A 24,025-nucleotide genomic window follows, 5' to 3' on the forward strand; every position below is an offset into this window, starting at 1 on the left:
CACTGCATGCACCACAGCCTGCAGCAATATTTTTACTGGCAACACTAACCGCTATGCTACTCTGCATGCACCAGAGCTCACAGAAATATTTCTAATTGTTTGCATACCGCACGTGACGATTTCTTGTCACCGCCAGTGACTGCATCTTTGTTGTTATGTTCCATTTTACATGTTGCACAATAGGCCTGCATCTTCCTGTACCTTATTTTCTCTCTTCTCCTTTCCAGAGTTTTCATTAATGACTCAGACTTTGGATGCTCTTGAGATGAAGCTTGGAGCTGCACCTATTAAATAAAAGTTTGAGGTACCTGACCAATGTAAAAGATAAATGACACAGGTCAAATCAGCCGTAAGAGAGGGAAAAAGAGAGAGACTTTTGATCAGTAACATTTTTGCTGTCATGTTTGGCATTTTATTCTGAACCTGTGGTTAAAAAGTCACAAGTGGAAAAAAAAGAAAGATTACAGTTTTACAGGTCCACTGATGACAAGGTCATTAGAGACAGACACGAGCTTAAATCGTAGGAACCGGACCGGCAAACATCCTGTTGGGATAGTGTGGAAAATCTCACTTGGCAGTCACAGAGTCATTCAATTTATGAAAATAACTGGTAACAACAGTTAGTGAGGATATAAAGTGGCTATTTTGTAGATAAGGCAACAGGCAGGCTTTTATTTATTGTTGCACTGGAAATAGTAGTTGACCTACAGAAGAGAGAGCTTATAAAATATTTGTACAGCCCACACAAGGACTTGTGTAGGTCTGCTGATGACACTGCAATTCCGTCACAGATGGAAAAGGATTTGGAAGAGACACTGAACGAAATGGATACTGCCTTGAAAAGAGGTTATAAGATGAACATCAACAAAAGTAAAACAATGGTAATGGAAATTGGTAATCAGGCAATGACGAGAGAATTGCATTAGACTATGAGACACTAAAAGTAGTAGATGAATTTTGGTATTTGGGCAGAAAAATAACTGATGATCACAAAAGTAGAGAGGATATAAAATGCCAACTGGAACTGGTAACAGTAAGTAAAGTATTTCTGAGAGAGAGAAATTTGTTAGCATGAAACAAATTTAAGTGTAAGGCAGCCTCTTCTGATGGTATTTGTTTGGAGTGTAGGCTTGTGTGGAAGTGAGACACGGATGATAAACAATTAAGAAGAGAAGTAAAGAGAAGCTTTTCAAATGTGGTGAGACTACAGAAAAATACTGACGATTACACAGATAGAATGAATAACTGATGAGGTGGTATTAAATCGAAGGGGTGAAAAAAGAAAGTTATGGTGCAACTTGACTAAAAAAGGAATCAGATGAAGGCACATATCCTGAGGCATCAATGAATAGTCAATATGGTATTGGAGGGAAGTGTGACAGCTAAAAACTGTAGAGGGGGACCAAAGCTTGAACATAATAAACAGGTTCAAATGGATGTAGTTTGCAGTAGTTATGCAAACACGAAGAGGCTTGCACAGGACAAAGGAGTGTCGACAGCTGCAAAAAAGCAGTCTTTGGACTGAAGACCACAACAGCAACAACACACATACGAACATACATGACTGCTAAAGAGTAGGGGATTCGTAACAGTCGGAGGCAGCCATGATCATTCAGCATATGCAAGGAAGGGCCAGATGAGTGGTCACAGACTGGTGTTGCAGGAGAACACAAGGTATGTTTACACAGATCATAAAAATTGCATATTGCCAACAGCACATCCTGACGATGTTGTCTGGCAACACTGTGGCCACACAAATTGCAGCCATATGTACTACAACATTACTGGCCACTATTGCCCAGCAACGCTTGTTTCAATGCTCTTGCAGGCTGTAAGTTTTTACGAGGGGCCACGCTACTGCCATAAATGAACTAATGTGTGCTAACGGGAGTGAGTGCTGCTCTACTGCTTTTACATTAAACAAGGAATGAAGTTAGAAATAACAAGATAAATCAGGTTTTGTGGATGCTTTCTTTTTCAAGTAAGAGGAATACTTAAGAAAATTTAACTAGTGGACTGATGTTAGAAACATACCTAGTCCAGAAATTTACCACAACATGAAGACACACTTTCAAATATCTAGTACACACAATTTGTCTGACAAATGATAAAACTGATACTATTATGAGACACTGCATACCAGTTACAACCCGATTGGTGATCACTTTTCAATTATTAACTGCTGGTGATTCACAGAGAGGTTTAATATACCTCTTTTAAGTTCACTATTCATCAATAAGCCTCATGGCACCAGAAGTACACACTGCTGAAAGATTTTTATTTTCATTTTATTTTTGGTCACTGGCATACACCACTGTTTGCACTACCAATTCTTTCTTTAGTTACATCTTTAGACAGTATGACACTGAAAACATCAAAGGCAAACAATACAGATGAGGACCAACCTGCACTTCCGCTCTTCCTATGTAATTTCTTTGCCTCGCATTTGGCACAGATTTGAACATTGTGTTTATACAATAATTTTGACATCCCAGAACTGCCGATTGTAGAAGAATCGGATTTATAAAATTAATTGTTCTCTTATTTGTCCACTACTCCATTTCTGAACATGACAGACTTATGACAAGAAACCACTACAGCACACGTGGCAATATGTGTAAACACAAACTTTTGAACAAAAGCAAAACAATATTGTTTTCGCTCAGACATTTGACTGCAGCACTTTCATTGAGACAGGTAGGAAACAAAGATGAGAGCAACAGGGAAGCATTTACAGATGAGGACAGAGAAGATGGCTCCTTAACAGAAATACTGAAAACTGTGAACTGGCAGATACTTGAAGAGAGACCTGCAGTATATTCTGAAAACACGGATCACAAGAATGGTTAATCAAGACAGAATTCTTAAGCTCCAGGCATACTGCTTGCATAAAGTCTGCAGAGATACATTAAATTACACTGTGGATGAAGTGACACAGCAGCCATGAGGGAACCATCAGTCCTCCCTAGCCCCGTGTTCTCATCTTCTGCCAACAAGAAGCCATTCCTCTGTCAGTGATGGTAAAGGATGTAGTTGTGCCACTGGCATTTCAACTGCAGCTGCCATAAAACAGATGTTGTAAAGAAGCAACGGTTCCCACACAAACATGGCAACTTCATGTTCAAAAGTGGAGATGTGCTTTAAACGTGGTCTTTGAGGTTAAGCTTCACCATGACTGATGTTAATGTAAATAGAAACTACAAATTTACTGTAAACAGTCGAAATTTACTTTTATTCACACTACTCATTTCTGGGCTTTAAACTTCATCATCAGGCAGAGTTATGCAAATTTTAATTTTAATAAGACACATAGGCCTACATGTTGTGTGTACGACTTTTGGGTAATGTGGCACTATCAGACATTAGAGCCCAAAAAAAGAAAAAAATTATTGCAAGGCTCAAAATTTTGGGGAGGCCTTTGCTTGCAACAATGAATGATAATACAAAATGCAGAGTGAGCCAGGGCACTACCAACAAACCTTCAGAAGTTGTTCAGGGATACACACTGGGGACAGCTCCGGCCTCCTAGCAGAGAGGAGTTCACAGCAGCTGCAGCTTATTGTTTCTATACAGATTGTATACATTGTTTAGTTTAGTGGCATTCTCACATTCTTCTGAGTAGCTGTTTATTTAGCTGTTTCTATTGGTGTTATTTATTTTTGTTCTAAACGTTTTCATTGTTTTTGACTGTTTGTGTTGGATAAGTTCTGTTTCCAGAGTTGGGGTTACATTACCTGTGGTTCAGACAATAATTGATTAAAGGTGGATAGGGACTGCACCTGTTGTGTACGGATGCTTGAGGAATTGGCCACTGTCTGTAAACAGATGGAAGCTGTGTCCAGTCATGGTTGACAGGCAACAGGCTGCTGTTCTGGACAGCAGTGGAGTTGGTGTGTCCGAGACAAATGCTTTGGAATTTCTAGAAACCATAGCATCATGTGGGCTCCCCGATGTTGCTGCATCTTCTGATTAGCACATCCCAGTCAGTTGATACTTACCTGGCGGCGATCGGCGAACATTTGTGGGGTCAAGAAACTCTGGTCAGAAGGCTAAGGTGGGTACTGGCTGTGCGGGTGACCCCTTAAACAAGGTTTGAGGCATTGCCTACTGCTGAAAGCAGATCTCAGCCAGCATGTGATACCTAATCTGTTGAAACTGAGGCCGACCTTCCCGAAAGGTCCGAAGAAGTGCAGAGTGTGGGACTGCTTGTCAATGAGATCTCCAACGACAGCCAGTTGACGGAACCTGTCAGGAAAACAGGGGGCAGGTCAGGAAAGGAGTCCAGTGTCCACTCTGTTTGCTTGTCGGGTTATCTCATATGAGATGCAGGAGATGCTCTGCCAGCACTAACTGAGCGCACTAGATGCATCTGGCTGCAAATAGTGGCTCACATAAGCACGAACAACGCTTGTCATCTGGGTTCAGAGGCCATCCTCAGTTCCTGTATGCAGCGGGCTGATTTGGGGAAGACCCCATGGGGTGGAAGCAGGGCTATCGTTTTGCAGCATCGTTTACAGAACTGATCCTGGTCCTCTTCTACACAGAATATTTGAAAGAACTTGCCCCTCTCCAGCAGCAGTGCACTTTAATCTTTGGAGGAGTGAAGTGTTCCCGATTACTGGAAAAAAGCACTGGTCATCCCAATTTTGAAGAATGGCCGTTGAACAACCTCGATATATAAGCCTATATCTCTTACATTGTTCAGCTGTAGAATTCTGGAATATATTTTATGCTTGATATCATGACACTTCTGTAAGAACCAAGATGTGTTTCGAAAACAATGATAGTTTGAAACCGAAATTGTTCTATTCATCTACAAGACACAGTATATACAGTCGCTCAGGTAGATTCCACGTTCCTCGACTTCCATATATCATTTGATACAGTTCCAAACTGCAGCCTAATGAACAAAATTTGAGCAACAGAATATCAGACTAAATGTGTGATTGAATTGAAGAGTTTCTCATGAACAGAACACAGTATGACATTCTGAACGGAGATAAGTCTTCAGACCAAAAGTGACTTCATGTATACCCCATGGGAGTGTTATAGGACAACTAATTTTCATAATATATATAAATGACCTAGTAGATAATGTTGGAAGTTCCACGAGGCTTTTTGCAGCTGACACTGTTGTATACAGAGAAGTCACGACTCTCGAAAATTATAGTGAAATGCAGACAGACTTGCAGAGGAGTGACGCTCAGTGCAGGAAGTGGCAATTGATCTTCAACATAATGAAAGAAATGAACACAATGCGAATACAGACAGAAAGAACCTTCGCTGTATGATTACACAAGTGCAGAACAATTACTGGTCGCAGTTACTTTCATAAAATATCTAGGAGTATGCATTAGGAGCAATATGAAATGGAAAAACCACATAAAATTAATCACGAGTAAGCCATATGCCAGACTGAGATTCATTGGAAGAATCCTTAGGAAATGTAGTCCATTAATGAAGGAAACAGCTTACATAACACTCGTTCAATTGTTACTTTAATACTGCTTATCAGTACGAGATATGTATCAGATAGGAGTGACAGAGGAAATACAGAAGATGCAAAGAAGAGTAGTGCATTTCTTTAAAGGTTCATTTAGTAAGCACGAAAGCATCAGAGATATGATCAACCATCTCCAGAGGCAGACATTGCAAGACAGACGTTCTGCATCACAGTGTGGTTTATTGGTAAAGTTCCAAAAAGAGTCAACAAATACTTCTTCCTATGTATGTCTAGTAGAAGACCATAAAGCTAAAATAAGAGACATGCAAGACCACACAGAGCCTTACAGGCAATTCTCCTTCTCACGTACTATTTGCGAATGGAACAGGAAAGGGAGAAGTAAAAGTGCTACATAAAGGACCCCTCCATCAACACCAAAAAATGGCTTGTGGAGTGTATTAGGTACCCGCAGTCTTCTGCAGCTTGTCGTAGGGTAATTATGTAATTTTGATTTATTCAGGTTGTTACTTCAATTATCTTTGTTTCTGTGAAAGCACCTTCACAGCAGTGGGGAATGTTGTCATATGCAATCACCAAAATGTACAACATAAAGCACAGAGTAACACAACAACTCTCAGATGCAGAAGTATTCCGATGTGGCTGCCATCGGCGTGGCAGCAACTTGGCACTCGCTCTTCCATTGCATTCAGTGAAGACTATCCGTAGTACTGCAGTGTATCACTGTTACCACACAACTAACACTGTCAGAAAACAAAACACTAGACAGAATGGTTGTTCTTATCATTGTACTGTCATATTTTAGAGGCAATAAAATTTTGAGAAATGTTACGTACATGATCTTTTGATGCCTTCGGAGGTGAGATACACTGAAGCACCCACTCCCTATATTATTAACTGTGCCCTGAGGAATGTTACTGTAAGGTGACCAAAACCTTGATACTTCAGCATTTTAATTATTTTCTAAGACCAAGAGTGAATACACTTAGAAGGATTTTAATGACAATAATATAAATACGAGTACCTCCACTGGACATGGGATTCTTTCCCCTAATGTTCACATCACGCACAGCGACATATCTGGTTACAGTTTTATTGAATTTTAAGGGTTGGCAGACAGATGATGAAGCAAATACACTATTTGCCTAAAACCTTCTTATTTCTGCTGAATCAAGAGCAGAGCACAGGGAAAACATTATAGGAAAAGTGGAGGCTGTGACTTCCTTACTGCCCAAATTTCCTGCTGACACGCTCACTGCTCAAAAGAATAACGACGACTAACAGGGTAGTGCAAGCCATTATTCTTCCTATGCTCCATGCATGAAAGGAATGGGACGAATCTGGAATATACACTGCAATGAAAATTATTGGTGCAGACATACACAGCCACACACTGATGAGCCAAAACATTTTGACCACTACCGACCATGACACTGAGTGGTGTACCAGGAATGTGATGCAGTTAGGAAAGTGTACGAACAGTGGAAACTCCAGATTGGAATATCAACAATGTAAGGAAAAGATAGATTGGACTTACTGTACAGATGACACATTAAGTTGCCAACAAGTACAATCAAACGATCAGAAAAACACGCACACGCACAGAGGCGCGCGCGCGCCACGCAAGCACACCTCACACACACACATTACTGCAATTTCTGGCTGTTGAGACCAGAATGCCAATGCATTCTGGCAGGTGACTTACTTGAGTGAGTGAACGTGTGCATGTTTCTCTTTCTTTTTCAGATCAAGGCTGTGGAAGAAAGCTAATGATTAATTGTCTTTTAATTGTGCCTGTCTGCAACTTAATGTATCATCTTTATGATAAGTAGCAATCTATCTTCTGCTTACATTAAGGGAAGTATACAAGTGGAGCCGAGATAAAAGGGGAATCATTCTAGCAACAATATGGGCTGCAAATGGTGAAATCCACTGACGTAAACGACTTTGACAAAGGGCAGATTGTTACGGCCCAGCACCTGGGAACGAGGTTCTCGAAATGACAAAGATGGTCACTGTTCACACGCTACTTTTGTGGAAAGTGATCAGAGGATGGTGAAACCTTGAGCTGGTGAAAATGTGTTAGATGTCCACATCTCACCACATGCAGGTTGTCAGCTTGCCTGCTCTGTAGAACAGGGTAGGTGCCACAGATCTATCACAGATCTGACAATCAGGTTCAATGCCTGTGCAGTATAACTGTTTCGGAGCACACTACTATTTGGCCCCCTATGTCGAATTTGGGGCTCCTGTATGCAAAAATACGTAAAATACCCACTTAAGTTATCTAACATAAAACTATGTAAATGTATGCATACCTCCTGTGTGTGTTTCTTATCTCCAGCATGAACTTTGCTTCTAATACTGTCTTCCACTCTACTCATCACGGTGGCAGTGGCAGCTTTATTGCCACTACTCTGTCTCTTTCTTCTTCCCACATCCTCCAGTTTTGATGTAGACTCTGAAGATTCTTGAGATGGCTGGGAATGCACCTGTTTAACATAGCACTTGGAATATCATATCTCATGCCACTATAAATCAAAAATTGAGTAAGACAATGCCAAAACATATAACAGAGAATGCTTCTGGAAGGTTGTACTTTTCCTTCCCTCTTTTCTTTTAAAGCTTCATTGTACTGCAAGACCAAAAGAATACAGTCAACAAGCTACTTCTCATTTGCACGAATTTATATCACTCAATTATTTCAAATTCAAAATACTAATCTTGAGTAAAGTTTACAAGCCCAAAATAAAGTTAAATTCTAGCAAAAATTACTAAACAAATACACAAAGGACTTGAAAGGGGCTTCTTTCTCTGCAAAACATGAGTTTCAAAGGATTATACAGAGAAGGTACTCAGGATTGCAGGTTGAGATAAACAGAACAAGGCAGGATTAGAAGAAAATTTAGACAAATCATGAGAGCCTGAAGAGTCTGAAGAAGTGGACAAAGAAATTGACAAATTGGAGATGGGGAAAGCACAAACAAAAAACAAGAAGTAAAACAAAGGATAACTGAGACACATCGGGGAGGAAAAAGAAGAATTAAATGTTCAAAATTTCGTCAACAGTGTTGACACTAGAAATGGAGTGCTTGCTCGGTTGGACAGTTTATCAGCTACAGTCACAAGGAAGGAAAGGCTCCACCATCTTTACAGGTTGCCACTGGTAAACAACAGAAAGAGAGGCATGGATGGCAAACAGATGGGAAAACCAACAGGACAGCCAAGGAGTAACAAAATACAAAAATTGTAAAAGGGGAGAAAAATAGCTAAAGAGGATAAATGAATATAAAAAGAACAGTACAAATTAATAATGCTCAGTATTTGGAAAAAGTATTGATTGTTTTAAAAGTGTGTGATATTTGAGTTTATCCATGGCAGATGCAAGGCTACTACTGTTGAACTCATTGTTAAAATGCAGGCTCAACCACCTCTGACAATGCAAAAGTGCTACACCTGATGTGTTCCAAAGGAGCAAGCCTTCATCACCAGAATTTTCTACAATAATCTTATACAAGTAATAAAAATAGAAATAAAATTAGTGATCATTTTCCTTGTAAATATGTCTTTCTAAATCATGTTTTAACATCACTCACCAAGTCAGTAAAGTGAAATTAAATAAATCAGCATATGCAGTCTGTGAGCATACACAATGTCTCAGCTACAGAAATTCATGTGCACGGTCTGTATTCCTCCTTGAAAGGAAATTCTGTGTACAAACACACAAATATATGTATAGTGCAACTGAGTGCTTTGTGTGCCGAATCAAGAAATCAAATACACTCTCATCAATGATAGAAGACATTGCACGTCCCCACAGACATGTCTGGGAGTTCAAATCTTATCAAGTACTGATGGTCAGCAGTATAAATACAACTGAAATAGCTAAGCATAGACTCTGATGTTGTACCAGATCTCTTTTTTTTTTTTAAAGTTGTTTCCATTTCCTATAATCTGTTCATGTAATGTACTTTTATTTTTCTCACTATGTACTGCAATCTCTAATTGTTCCAACAGATCCAATTTTGTACCCTTATTAAGTGTATGAAAATCTTGTGAGTTTCTTCAGTTCTCAACAAAGGGTGGCAGTTTTACAGAAGTGTTACAACCAGCTTTTCAAAATTACTAAGCTGAGAGAATCGACAATGTCTCAGCAATATCTTGTACCTCAACTTCACAGACGCACCAGCCTGACAAATGCAGTTCATGTAATAGCTGTTACACTGAATTTTGTAAATAGCAGCTTTATCATAGAGAGGATAAATGAATACATAAAAAGGAATATAAATTAATAATGCTCTACATTTGGAAAGCTCAAAATTTCATCTACCTTCTGCAATAAAGTAGCATTGTATGCAATTTGTTAAGAGCTTCTCGAAGACTTGGCTCCTCAGCTATTTGATGAACTATTAACTTTACTCCTTACATTATTTATAGTCCATGCACTGAGGCATTCAAACAATCATTTTTCAGGAAGAGGCCCTATGAACTTGTACAATGGGGCATACCCTCTGTCATGCACATCACGGTGGTTTGCAGAGTGTATATGTAGATGTACATTTTCCGAATTATTCTGACACCTTTCCACCACATACATATAACTATGCAACAGCTGCTTCAACCCGGTTTCTCAATTCTGGTAGATCATGAGATAATAGGGACTCACACACACGTATCTCGCGATCTTCCAAAGAGAGAAATTCCATGTCAGATAAGGTGAATGAGGAGGCTATAAAAAATAAGTTTTATCATTCAGAAGATGTATCTAGCAGAGTAACACCATTTAACCAATTCCGTGAAGAGTTGATTATACACTGTCTGACAAAAAGTGAGGAGAGGAGCAAACAAAGTAAGACTTACATATGTGGTTTCTGTCCTTTAGGACATGTCAGAAAGAACAGGCACTATTTTTTATCCTGAAGCCACTATGAATCAAGACAATAGCTGCCAATGGGTACCAGATTGTTTCAATAGGCTAATCCGAAAATTGGTGCCGGACTGGGATCTCCTGCTTGCTAAACAGATGCGCTGATCACTACGTCATGCGAACATAGCGGTCACCACAATGGCATGGACTACCTTATCATGCCTCCTGTCAAACGTAACTTTTCAATTTACACCACACACTACTGATGTAGTGTCCCTACACACTAGTCACGTGACTTCAGAGGTTGAGAGAGTATATTAACCCACTTATCAGTACAATGTTGTTCTTTTAATGTCTAAGTGAGGAATGGAACATTAACTTCAAATGCCTGTATAAAGCAGTATTGCAATTCGACTGAATCACAAACTTTTTGTATCAGGTGGCCGGCACATAAATTAATACCCACCTTGCAAAGTAACTCAGTAACTGTGCTTGACAATGCAAGTTATCACAACATATTGGAAAAAAATCCAACTATAAACAGCAAGAAAGCTGAGATAGCAAAATTTTTAAGTTCTCAAAATATTCAATTTGTGTGAGGAAGCATCGAAATTGGTTATACGCATCAATAAAAAGCAACAACCCAGAAAAAGATGTTGAAAGCATAAGTTTACGCATACCACATACCACTTACTGAATGCTGGCCCCTATTCCAACTGCTCATGAGGTCTGATTCCTACTACACATCTGCGAGGAGGCCTTAAGATGGCGTAGTGAAATTCCAAAACTGGTCACAGAAATAAATTAAATTCAAAATACGGACAGATGAAAGTGTTATCTTACATTGTATATTAAACAGCCAACAGCCCCTCAACCATCATGTACAACGATGGACTTGAGGAGACTCCGCTCTTCAGTTGCCACCAAATCATCCAGAACTAAATGCAATGGAAATGGCACAGACACAAGGAAAGAATTTCATGGCTACCATGAATGCCACTTTTATGCTCAAGGATGTCTGGGACCTAGGTGAAGAGAAATTTGCTTCTATCGCTGAGCCAGAATAGGCAGGATTTTGCAGACAGGCGGAAGGTGTCGAAAAGATATATACCGGACATGAAAAGATCTTCCGACACTGACAACAGATTTCGACCATTACATTTTGATGAAAGCGAGTAACAGATGGTTAGTAATGAAGACTCTACATGTTCTTTATTTTACATTGCCGTATCACTTATGCAACACTATCAAACACATCTCTCTCTCTCTCTCTCTCTCTCTCTCTCTCTCTCTCTCTATATATATATATATATATATATATATATATATATATATAACAGAGGGAAACATTCCACGTGGAAAAAATATATCTAAAAAGAAAGATGATGAGACTTACCAAACAAAAGCGCTGGCAGGTCGATAGACACACAAACAAACACAAATATACACACAAAATTCAAGCTTTCGCAACAAACTGTTGCCTCATCAGGAAAGAGGGAAGGAGAGGGAAAGACGAAAGGATGTGGGTTTTAAGGGAGAGGGTAAGGAGTCATTCCAATCCCGGGAGCGGAAAGACTTACCGTAGGGGGAAAAAAGGACAGGTATACAATCGCACACACACACATATCCATCCACACATACAGACACAAGCAGACATATTTCTGCTTGTGTCTGTATGTGTGGATGGATATGTGTGTGTGTGCGATTGTATACCTGTCCTTTTTTCCCCCTACGGTAAGTCTTTCCGCTCCCGGGATTGGAATGACTCCTTACCCTCTCCCTTAAAACCCACATCCTTTCGTCTTTCCCTCTCCTTCCCTCTTTCCTGATGAGGCAACAGTTTGTTGCGAAAGCTTGAATTTTGTGTGTATATTTGTGTTTGTTTGTGTGTCTATCGACCTGCCAGCGCTTTTGTTTGGTAAGTCTCATCATCTTTCTTTTTAGATATATATATATATAACAGAGGGAAACATTCCACGTGGAAAAAATATATCTAAAAAGAAAGATGATGAGACTTACCAAACAAAAGCGCTGGCAGGTCGATAGACACACAAACAAACACAAATATACACACAAAATTCAAGCTTTCGCAACAAACTGTTGCCTCATCAGGAAAGAGGGAAGGAGAGGGAAAGACGAAAGGATGTGGGTTTTAAGGGAGAGGGTAAGGAGTCATTCCAATCCCAGGAGCGGAAAGACTTACCTTAGGGGGAAAAAAGGAAAAAAGGAGGAAAAAAGGACAGGTATACACTGGCACACACACACATATCCATCCACACATACAGACACAAGCAGACATCTTGTGTCTGTATGTGTGGATGGATATGTGTGTGTGTGCCAGTGTATACCTGTCCTTTTTTCCTTTTTTCCCCCTAAGGTAAGTCTTTCCGCTCCTGGGATTGGAATGACTCCTTACCCTCTCCCTTAAAACCCACATCCTTTCGTCTTTCCCTCTCCTTCCCTCTTTCCTGATGAGGCAACAGTTTGTTGCGAAAGCTTGAATTTTGTGTGTATATTTGTGTTTGTTTGTGTGTCTATCGACCTGCCAGCGCTTTTGTTTGGTAAGTCTCATCATCTTTCTTTTTATATATATATATATATATATATATATATATATATATATATATATATATATATATATATATATATATATATATATATATATATTGCATTTGTCAAATTACTGGCTGTAACATACGCATTTGTGTGAAGGCTTCAGCTGCCTACACCTCCCTGAACATGCTGTGTCCATCCGCAACACAACGCACACCACCATAATTATCTCTTCCACTACAGTGCGACCTACACTGCCATGGGCCAAGTAATTTTGTACACACTCCCAGAGAGAGGTGGACAGTGGAAGGGTAGAGAGAGGGAGGAAGATCAGAATACAACATACCATTTGTGTCATAATCATTAAAGGTGGAGCATAAGCATGAAGGAGAAGGAACTGCACATTCACTATTGAAAGAAGCCATTTGGCTGCAGTAATTTAAGGAAACCATGGAAAACCTAACTCAAGATGTTTGGATAGTGATTTAAATCCTATTTTTCCCAAACAAATCTGTCTCAACTTGAGGCACGACAAGCTATGAAACTGGGTAGAAAATTACTAACTGGTTTAAAATTACTAATGTCGAATTACATTTATAGTGTGTATGGTAATAGTGCCAATATAAATACACCTCAGAGTAGCAGTTAAAACCAACATCCTCATTTAGTTCTAGGATGTATTCCAATATCCATCCTCCCCTAGAGTTTTGCCCTCCACAGTTCCCTCTCAACACCCATTATTCCATCCTTTCTTCTTGTTAGTGCTTTCTACATGTTTCTTTCCTCTTTGATTCTGTGGAGAACTTATTCATTTCTTATCTTATCACTTCACCTAATTTACAGTATCATTCTATAGCACTACATATCACTCTCTTCTATTCAATTTATTTCTGGTGTCCCCTTAGTCATTGCCTCACTTCCAAACAATGCTGCACTCTGAACATACATTGTCAGAAATTTCTTCCACAAACTGAGGTTGCTGTTTGATACTAGTAGACTTCTTTTGCACGGATGCACTCTTTGCCTGCATTAGTCTGCCTTTTATGTCATCTTCGCTTCATATCCTATTTTGCTTCCATGGTACAAGAATTCCTGCACTTTGTCTACTTTGTGATCTTCAATATTTGTGTTAAGTTCCTCACTAATCTCTCAACTAATTCTTGTTACTTTCACCTTTCTTCAGGCTATTCGCTTACCACATTGTGTTCAACAGACACTTTATTTCAGTCATCATGTCCTGTTATTCTTCCTTTCACTTTCACTGAGGATAGCAGTGTCATCAACAAATCTTGTCACTGATATTCTTTCACCCTGAATTTTAATCCCTGTCCTGAACCTTTCCTTTATTTCTGTCACTGCTTCTTTGACACACTCTATTCTTGGTCTTCTCCATTCTCGCTTCTTATAGTATATTATGGTATTTCCCTACAGCTCACACTCATACAGTGTTGAGCATTTTGCACAATTCTACATATCAAACCCTTTTCTAGGTCTACAAATGTGTGCTGATTTTTGCCACAACAGATGCTTGAGAAATGCCTCTGTCATTCCTTTACTTTTCCTACAATCAAACTGACTGTCACTCAAGATCTCCTCAATTTCCTTATCCATTCATCTGTACATTATTCTTGTCAGTAAGTTGGATGCTTGAGCTGCTGGGCTGATGGCACAATAATTCTGGCACTTTTTTGCCTACACTATATTTGGAATTGTGGGTGGTATTTTTCCGAAACTCTGGTGGTATGTATCCTGTCACATAGATTCTACACACCAAGTTGAATAGTTATCTGTTTGCCAAAGTGCACCTGAGTTTAGAAATTCTGAAGAAAATTTTTTCTATGCCTTCTGCCTTATTTCAATGCAAGTTGTCCGAATCTCTGTCAAATGTTGACTGTAATGCTGCATCCCCTATATCTTCCAAATCAACTTAGATTTTCTTCTATCACACCAGCAGACAGTTCCTCCCCTTGTAGAGGCCTTCAATGTAATCTTTTCACTTACCCACTCTCTCCTCTATGTTTCAAACAACGGAATTCCTCTTACATTCTTAATGTTGACGATTTTGCTTTCAACTTCACTGAAGGTTGTTATGACATTCCTAGATGCTGAATCAATCCTTGCAATGACCATTTCTTTCCTAATTTGTTCATTTTCCTCCTGCAGCCAATTCACTTTAGCTTCCTTGCATTTTCTATTTATTTCACTCCTGAGTGACTTATTTGCAGTACTCCTTTCTTTTCTGAATGTTTTTATATTTCCTTCTTTTGTCGATCAGTTGAGGTACATCTTCTGCTAACAAAGGCTTATGCCTATGTTTATCCAGCTTTAGCGACTGCTATTTTTAGAGATGTCCTTTCCATTCTAACTGAACTGCCTACTGTGGTATTCATTGTAACAGCCTCAGGGAACTTCGAATGTACATTATTATTCCTCAGTATTCTACTTCTTTCCATGTTAATTCTACCTGTCAATTCTCATAAACTTCAGCCTACTATTTGTCATTATTAAATTGTGGTCCACATCTATATCTGCTTCTAGGTGTGCCTTACAATCCAATATCTGATTTTGGAATCTCTGTCTGACCACAATGTAATCTACCTGGTATTTTCCACCTTCTCGAGACATTTCCCAAGTATACCACCTCCTCTTGTGATTTTTGAGAAGCTGAAGTTTACTGCGTAACTCTTATTAGTTTTTCCACTCTCTCAATCCTGCTACCAAGACTATTTTCTCTCTTACACTGTGTTCAATTCCTTTCCATGCCACAGCATTCAAATCTCCCATTATTATTATTATTATTATTAGGTTATTACCACCTTTAAATGCAGAGCTACCTGCTCAATGCACTCATGTGCTCACTCTATACTTTCACTCCTGTTAGTTACTTCGATACGTATACTTGAATTATTGTTGTTGGCATTGGTTTGGTGTCAATTCTGATGAGAATAATTGGATCACTGAATCGTTCAAAGTAGCTCACTCAGTGCTACTTCCCTATTTGTAACAAATCCTGCTCCCCTTTATACCATTTTCTGTCAGTACTTATATTACCTACATTAACAAGTAATTAAACTTACATAATAGTTGAAGTACTGAGTCATCACTAGGCACGTAACGAGACTGAGAACACCGTTAGCTTTCTGACAATTCCTTCTTCATAGTTATAGATTATATATACACACAATGGTTCAAATGGCTCTGAGCACTATGGGACTCAACTGCTGTGGTCATCAGTTCCCTAGAACTTAGAACTACTTAAACCTAACTAACCTAAGGACATCACACACATCCATGCCCGAGGCAGGATTCAAACCTGCGACCGTAGCAGTCGCACGGTTCCGGACTGCGCACCTAGAACCGCGAGACCACCGCGGCCGTCACACACAATGGTCTCAGTTCTATTCAATAACATTTCATGCAAAGTGCCAGATGTCAACGGCTTGTTGCCACAATATTCAGCACAGTCTTCTGACCACCTTGTGTGGTGTACCCAAATTTTGTTGCATGGTGTCACTCCAGCACATGTGCTTCTGTTGCACGTCTGTGCGCTGCTGGGAGCACCCTTTGTGGCAGAATCTCAACTCGTTAACGTCAGATCAGTCATCTTAACATGATAAAAATTACACAATGACACCAGCTGTGCACAATACACAGTTATTCTACAACAGGATTCCATTTAGTATCTACCTGGAAATAGCTGTTTTGACTTATAAGGGCTTCAAACAGTCATAGTTCCACTGATTCACTGACAACAGAGTTTCAAGGCAAAGTACTAAGGAGACATTAGCTTAAAGTAACCTTTCGCATACTGCAACATAAATCTCGGTGCTTTTGGATTGGTCAATGATGACTCAGAGCTGTACGAGGCACATGTTTATAAGATTCCATGCGAATGTGGCAAATCATATACAGGGCAAACAACATGCATCCTTCTTGAGAGCATCATGTAACACCAGTAGCATATTTGCCTCCTCCAAGCCATCAAATCCATCTTGTGGTAAACACTTTATTTCTACCTGTCATTTGATGAAATATGGGAGCTTACCGTGCTTTCACCAGTATACACCTGAAGGTGGCCCGGAGTACCCATGCCGAAATACCACAACAGCAAGTAACTGACATCGGCAGTTCGCCATAAATTTCTTGGAACAATTTATGTGCCGGTAAAGTTTAAAATTTTGCACAGTCTCAGATTTGTTTAAGTGCTTGTTAATGTCTCAGGACCTCAACTATTCAACATGTTATTACTTATACTTCTTAAATTAGTTATACTCTACACAGTAGAGGTGGGTTGGATAAACCTGAATTTATCTTTAGTTTGTCGCCTGAAAGTAATGTTTCAATGAATAGTGGTTCACAATGGAAGTTGAATTTAAAGATATGTCTAAAGCACTGTTAAACCACATTAATGCAGTGGAGGAGCAGATACAGGTTACAAAAATGCAGATGGATCTTATAAATTGTGCACAAGTTGAATGTACACATAAGGGAGACATCGAAGAAGAAATATGATATGTGTAGAGAGAAATTTTCATGGGCTGCCAGATAAAATCAAAAAGTTCCAAAGGAAGATTGAGTCTAGTAGTGACCAACTGAGTGCTGAATTAATCGCTGAAGGGAAAGCACATGTGATAAGACAAAACTGAAGCAAAATCTGAAGGAAGTAAACAGCAGAATTCAAATATTATGAGCTGATTTGACTCCCAGAAATTTTTACCTTCCACAAGAGAGGAGAAGAAATCTGTGCTGTTAGTCACAAATCAGAAAATTTTATGCTTCAAACATCTGTCTGCTGTACAATGAATAGAATAATCTGCTACATGGGAGATAATGGCCAAATTTCTACTTCCTAAAGCACAATATGTTAACTCCATTTGTACCTTCTGTGGTGAGGTCCTATCACCATCAGCATGGACCAAATTTGTAATGGGACTTTTGACATGGTCCTCTGTCCCCAGGTCGCTGCTGCTCCTTTTTCTCCTTTCTAGGTCATCTGGTCTCGATCCAGACTTGGAACGTCTTCTAGATTCCCTTGCTGAAGTCATAGTAGCTTCCTGCACAGCGAGAATGTTACATCACAAATCAATTTGTGTATCAGCCTGTCTGCTATAGTTGGTATACTGTGTGTGCTGCTTGCTACAGTAGTTCTTCCAGATACAGACGGTTGCTTACATTTAATGTACTTTCACCAAATGAAGTTACATAATCACAGATGTAGAGTAGAAATAACACTTGTAGACCTACCAAATAGCAAGAAAAAAATACATCAAAAAATGATATTGCTATATGAGGCATGTCAAAAAGAATCTGCGTAACATTTTTCTATTTAGTGTTAGTAAAAAATTTACAATACAGTTACCATACTTTTCAATGCACCTGATCCATTTTTGCACAAGCTTTCCAATACCCACAGAAAAGAAGTACTTCAGCTGAACAGCAAGCCACATATGTACCACTTCCTTCACATCTTCATCGGGGGTGAACTGACGGCCTCTTAAACCACCTTTGAGTGGACCAAATACCATATTTACTCGAATCTAAGCCAAACTTTTCTTCCGGTTTTTGTAATCCAAAAAACCGCCCGTGGCTTAGAATCGAGTGCAAAGTTAGCAGAAGTTCCGAAAAATTTTGGTAGGTGCCGCCACAACTAACTTCTGCCGTCGAATATATGTAGCACTACACAGGCATCCTTTGCAGGCATGAAGATAAATACTGGCGCCAAAACCTCCACATCAGTATAAAAAAAAAGAGAGAGAGAGAGAGAGAGAGAGAGAGAGAGAGAGAGGTGGAAGTGGAGCTTCATTCTCCACCCCGAATTTTGACCACTGCATTTTCATTTTCATACATTACCCAACGAAGTAAATACAAATTCCGTATAGCAGCATTTCAATGTACTACGAAAATCAGACTGGCAAGACTGTTTGGGATGTTTGTCAATATGGCCAACTCTACGTTCTGAATTTTTTCCTACCTGTGAGAAGAGATGGTTGCTAATAAGAACTTTTGTGAATTGTGAATCACATGTAGTATTCTCTTCACCATAAGAATAATACAAATATAAACATTTTGCCATGTATTCTTTAGTGTTTGCTGCTATCTCATTTAAATCCTATATGCCTAATAAACTATGAAACTAGAGTGAGACTACAGCAAAAGCGGAAGAATATACCTATCATGTCATGTTTATATTCGTATTATTCTTATGCCTAATTGTGATACAGTCAGAAATGAAGCACGGCAATTGACTAGATTTTTAAATCTAAGATGACTGTAATTTCTGTGCAGAATGTAATGTACTAAAGAGGCGTCTGCAAAGATTTTCAAACGGAGAAAAATTTTTGCTAAACTCTCATTCAGAACATCTTCTATCATACGCAGTCTATTATTTGGTTCTTGTTGATCATTATCAAAGAAGGCAGCAGTGTAAGTAACAACAAATAGCAGTCTCTTGCCATTGTTTCACTTATGAGGCAATTCCTCTCTCTTTTTTTTATTGTAAGCGGCGGTAGTGTACACAAAAGCAAGCCTTGCCGCGAGCGGCGACAGGTCATAAACACTCATTATCAGAATGCGACAAACAATGCGTGACACAGTACAATAATGCATTTTCAGCTTAGAGTGACGTAAACACCTATAACAAAAAGAACGGCACTTATCAGATCACAGAAAAATAAGCAATCAATTCAAACCAGACGCAGCACTTGAAAAAGGAAGGGTACCCATGTAAATACAGACGGAGCGCCTGACGCATAGCAATGGCTACCTGGTAAAGCTTAACTGCTAAGCTTATGACTCGAACCGAACTACTGGAGCTGTATTGTCATTCATTCGACCTAAATTGTGACTCATATTACAATGGACCAACTTTGTTTCGATTTGGAGGTGCAGCCTAAAACTTTTCTCTCCCCTTGAATTTCGAGTCTCAGATCTCAGGTGCAGCTTAGATTCGGGAAATTTTTTTTTCCTTGATTTCCAGTCTCATTTTTCAGGTGCGGCTTAGATTCGAGTAAATTCGGTAAACAGAAATCTGACAGTGTCATCAGGACTACATGAAGGGTGATCCAATGCTTCAAAATGCGTATTCTGAGGAGTGTGACCAGCATGAGTGGCCATACATAGATGTGCATTGTCATGCAAGGAAAAAATGCTGATTGACCTTATTCCACACTTCCTTCAAGTTGTTGCTAAGCATATCACTGTAATATTAACTGTTTACTCCCGAACCATTTTGAACCACTTTCAAGGTAATGTTTCTGGCTTAGCTTCTGTGTATTCCAAACAACTGAGAGCATCATTATTTCTGAAAAGGATTGGCATTTGAATTTCCTTTTGGCTGGAGATCCAGAGTGTTTTCATTCCGCACTCTGATGATTGCTCATGCTCTGGCATTAGCTCTTGTCCAATGCGATGAGCCTTTGTTTCATCTCAAGTGATGGTGGTTGTGGTGGTGGTGGTGGTGGTGATTGGTTTGTGGTGTGCTAAACTGCGCACCGTCAGTGCCTGTACAAAGTCCCAATTTTTACACAGTCCAATTTCTTTTCACAATGCCATCTACTCAATCTCACAAATGATGATGATGATGATGATGATGATGATGAAATGATGAGGACAGCACAAATACCGAGTCCTCGAGCAGAGAAAATCCCCAACCTGGCCGAGAATCGAAAACCATTTATAGGCTGGCCGGCACACCAGACCTCGACACTAATTTACCGGGCAGATTCGTGCCGGGGACCGGAACGCCTTCCCGCTCGGGAAGCAGCACGTTAGAACATGCGGACAGCCAGGTGGGGTTTCATCTCCAGATAAGAGTTGTTTTATAAACATTTGACCATCTTTATCAAAAAATGTAAAATCCAGGAGGGAATGTAACAAAACGAGAGAAGGAAAGTTGCTACTCACCATATAGCGGAGATGCTGAGTTGCGATAGGCACAATAAAAGGATTCACACAATCATAGCTTTCAGCCATTAAGGCCTTTGTCAGAGAGCCTTAAAGGCCGAAAGCTATGATTGTGTGAATCCTTTTATTGTGCCTATCGCAACTCAGCATCTCCGTTATATGTTGAGTAGCAATTTGACCTCCTTTAGAACGGCAGTCTAGCAACTACTAACAGGAGTGCAAAGCGAACTGATTCGACAACACTGAAATCTGGCACCTTTCTGTGTTTACTAGCTCCTAGCTAGTAAAGCAAGGCATACTGACAACCTAATGATAAATGGAACAAAAGGACAGATACTTAATCACTTAACCTCATGTATCTAACTGTCCACAAGGAAATGAAATACTGTGGTTTTCTTGACCATACTCTAAGTCAACAAGGAGGACAAGTGCTCTCACCTTCACATGCGTAAGTGCACAAATGGTTATGATTATATGCTACAATTTTTTGAGATTATGTCCCTCTGCTTCAAGAAGTCCATAACTGCCTGCTGCACATCTTCGCCCGACAGGAATCGTCAACCCTCTGAGGTCTTTTTTGAGGGACCAAAGGTGCAGTAATCAAACGGGAAGAGATCAGAATCGTAGAGCAGCTGCTTGAGCACCTCTAAAATGGAAGAGGCTGGCCTCCAAGATCAACCAGTGTCTCGTGCCAAATTGTGACCAGTTTGTAATTTGGCAAACCATTTCAAAACAGTGGTTATCAACAGACATGCTACCTCACACACATTAGTCTTTCTCTGATGCATGTCTACTGGTGTTTGCCCTTCAACAGCCAAGAAAAGAATATCAGTACACTGATCCCGTTATGACACATTTGGTAATAATTTCACCACAGTTCACATTTACACATTTACTGCACTCATGCCAGAAAGAGGTGAATGACACACTAACCCCTTGCGTTCACGTCGGTGCTTTATATATCCGGGTGTGTCATGTTAGAGTCATGTTACGTTGCAACTGCACTGCAGCAATGCCCTCAAGCAGAAATTTTTTCATTGCTCCTGATATTTTAACCAAATAATGTTACATACTAAAATATGTGTGGTACCAAAGATATGTTATAGCTCACGAGGAAACCAAGATAAAAGTCTGTGTGTTACAGATAAGCCAGAAAACAAGTTCCAAAAATGATGCTTTTATTTGAGCCAAGTCATAAAAGTAGTTGCACAGCATTTTTCTATTTATCACAACATGTGGTGAAACAAGCACTGTATCATGTGTGAGATACAGAGGCGAGTGAGCGTGCCAGGACTTACCCCAGTTCACTGCTACTAGCGCCACATCACCACAACGCATCTGCGCATCTGTGCATAGCACTTGAGTATTGTACCATAATTTCAGAATGGATTAAAAGTTAAAGTTCCTTTTCCAAACTTTGTCAGCATGTGCTTTAGTATATTAATGTGTAAACTGTCAAAGTCAAGATTTATCAGATGAATACATTGTTTTAAGGAAAAAATAAGTGGCGCTAAATAAACAGCTAGGAACCCAAAAATTGGTCATAATGCGCAGATGTATGTCAGCATTAACTGGTATAAGCCTCAACATGATTAAAGCAATATTTTGGTTAGAATCCATGTTTAAGAAAAATTGAAGGTGTTAAATACTAAACTTAGAAATATGAAAATTTGTATGAGGCTTCAGTTTAGTATAAAAACATTATGTAACCCCATTGAGCTACCTCTAATAGTTTTCAAGGAATTTACTTAAAACTAAATTTGGAACAAAAATGTCCTTATTCGTAGTAGATTAAGTATTTGTTATATTAATGCTAGAAAGTTTTGATTACAGCAAATGATGAAACCTATTAAATAATACAGCTATAAGAAGTTTCAAGGCCTGGATGTAAGTTGTAGTTCAGAGGTCATGTTCTACTGTCAGTTTCGTTCTAAAAATTCTAGATGGCCAAGTTTATTTGTAGGTGGGGTAAAACTTTTTGTTGACTACATTCATAGAAAAAAGATTCTAAATTGATTCATAACATAGCTATAAAATATTGTGTTTCTGAGGAAGGGGCTGTTTTAGAGGCTGCTACTGAGGGCATAGAGTGGATGGTAGCATGTGTTCCTCAGCCGGCCCCTGCCCCAGTATAGAAATACAGCCTGTTAGGCAAGACTAGTCTCCACTTTGCACCCAGCCACTGTACGATCCACATCAGTCAAACGCCGCAGTACGCGATGCCTCTGATGACGTCACAGCCAGACTGCAACTCATATTTTCGGTACAATCAGAAGTGAAATTGTGAGCACTGTACACCGTCATGGATCACTTAGAATTTGAAGAAGTAACTGTTAGTGTGCAGCCCATTAGGTTAACAAATCCGCATGGCAAGTGGTGACTATTATTTTCCACTTTTGTGGTGAGCAATTATTTTGATTATTAGAAGACAGGGCAAAAAACAATTTAATAGGAACTTACCACAGAGGTCACCTCCGAACTGGTCATAGTGCTGTTTAGGATAGGGAGATTTATTAATAGTATTAACATGATGAATGTTACATTGTTGTGCATGTGAAGCATTATGAAGTATATCTGGCAATAAGAACTCAAAATCATTTATAATCATAGTCACGATCCCACTGAGCAAATAGAGAATAGAAACATTTCTTTGAGGGGCTGGACAAGAATGTGGACTTGCAAACTGGGAACTGTGGTCGGTATGTTCTCCGTCGCTTTCTGGCCGACCACAGAAATAGTTTCCAGGCTCTCGCAAAAGATGGCGAACAATATTTCAAACATTCTAGTATTTCCTCCTATTACTTATGTTTCATTATTATTATTTCTTTCCTTTCTCAGACGTTGTTGTTGTTGTTGTGGTCTTCAGTCCTGAGACTGGTTTGATGCAGCTCTCCATGCTACTCTATCCTGTGCAAGCTTCTTCATCTCCCAGTACCTACTGCAACCTACATCCTTCTGAATCTGCTTAGTGTATTCATCTCTTGGTCTCCCCCTACGATTTTTACCCTCCACGCTGCCCTCCAATACTAAATTGGTGATCCCTTGATGCCTCAGAACATGTCCTACCAACCGATCCCTTCTTCTAGTCAAGTTGTGCCACAAACTTCTCTTCTCCCCAATCCTATTCAATACCTCCTCATTAGTTACGTGATCTACCCATCTAATCTTGAGCATTCTTCTGTAGCACCACATTTCGAAAGCTTCTATTCTCTTCTTGTCCAAACTATTTACCGTCCATGTTT

General features: G+C 39.5%; 1 protein-coding gene across 1 annotated transcript in view; it reads right to left on the reverse strand.

The window, feature by feature from the left end:
* LOC126210488 (uncharacterized) overlaps positions 1–24,025 on the reverse strand; it is a 347,809-nt gene that overhangs the window by 228,260 nt on the left and 95,524 nt on the right. Inside the window, exons 15-17 of the mRNA XM_049939722.1 lie at positions 17,762–17,935; positions 7,780–7,953; positions 108–284 (exon numbers count right to left, since the gene is read on the reverse strand). Coding sequence (XP_049795679.1) covers positions 108–284; positions 7,780–7,953; positions 17,762–17,935 — 525 coding nt within the window. The remainder of the gene's footprint in view (positions 1–107; positions 285–7,779; positions 7,954–17,761; positions 17,936–24,025) is intronic.

The sequence above is a fragment of the Schistocerca nitens genome, chromosome 10 (genome assembly GCF_023898315.1).
Source record: "Schistocerca nitens isolate TAMUIC-IGC-003100 chromosome 10, iqSchNite1.1, whole genome shotgun sequence".
NCBI lineage: Eukaryota > Metazoa > Arthropoda > Insecta > Orthoptera > Acrididae > Schistocerca > Schistocerca nitens.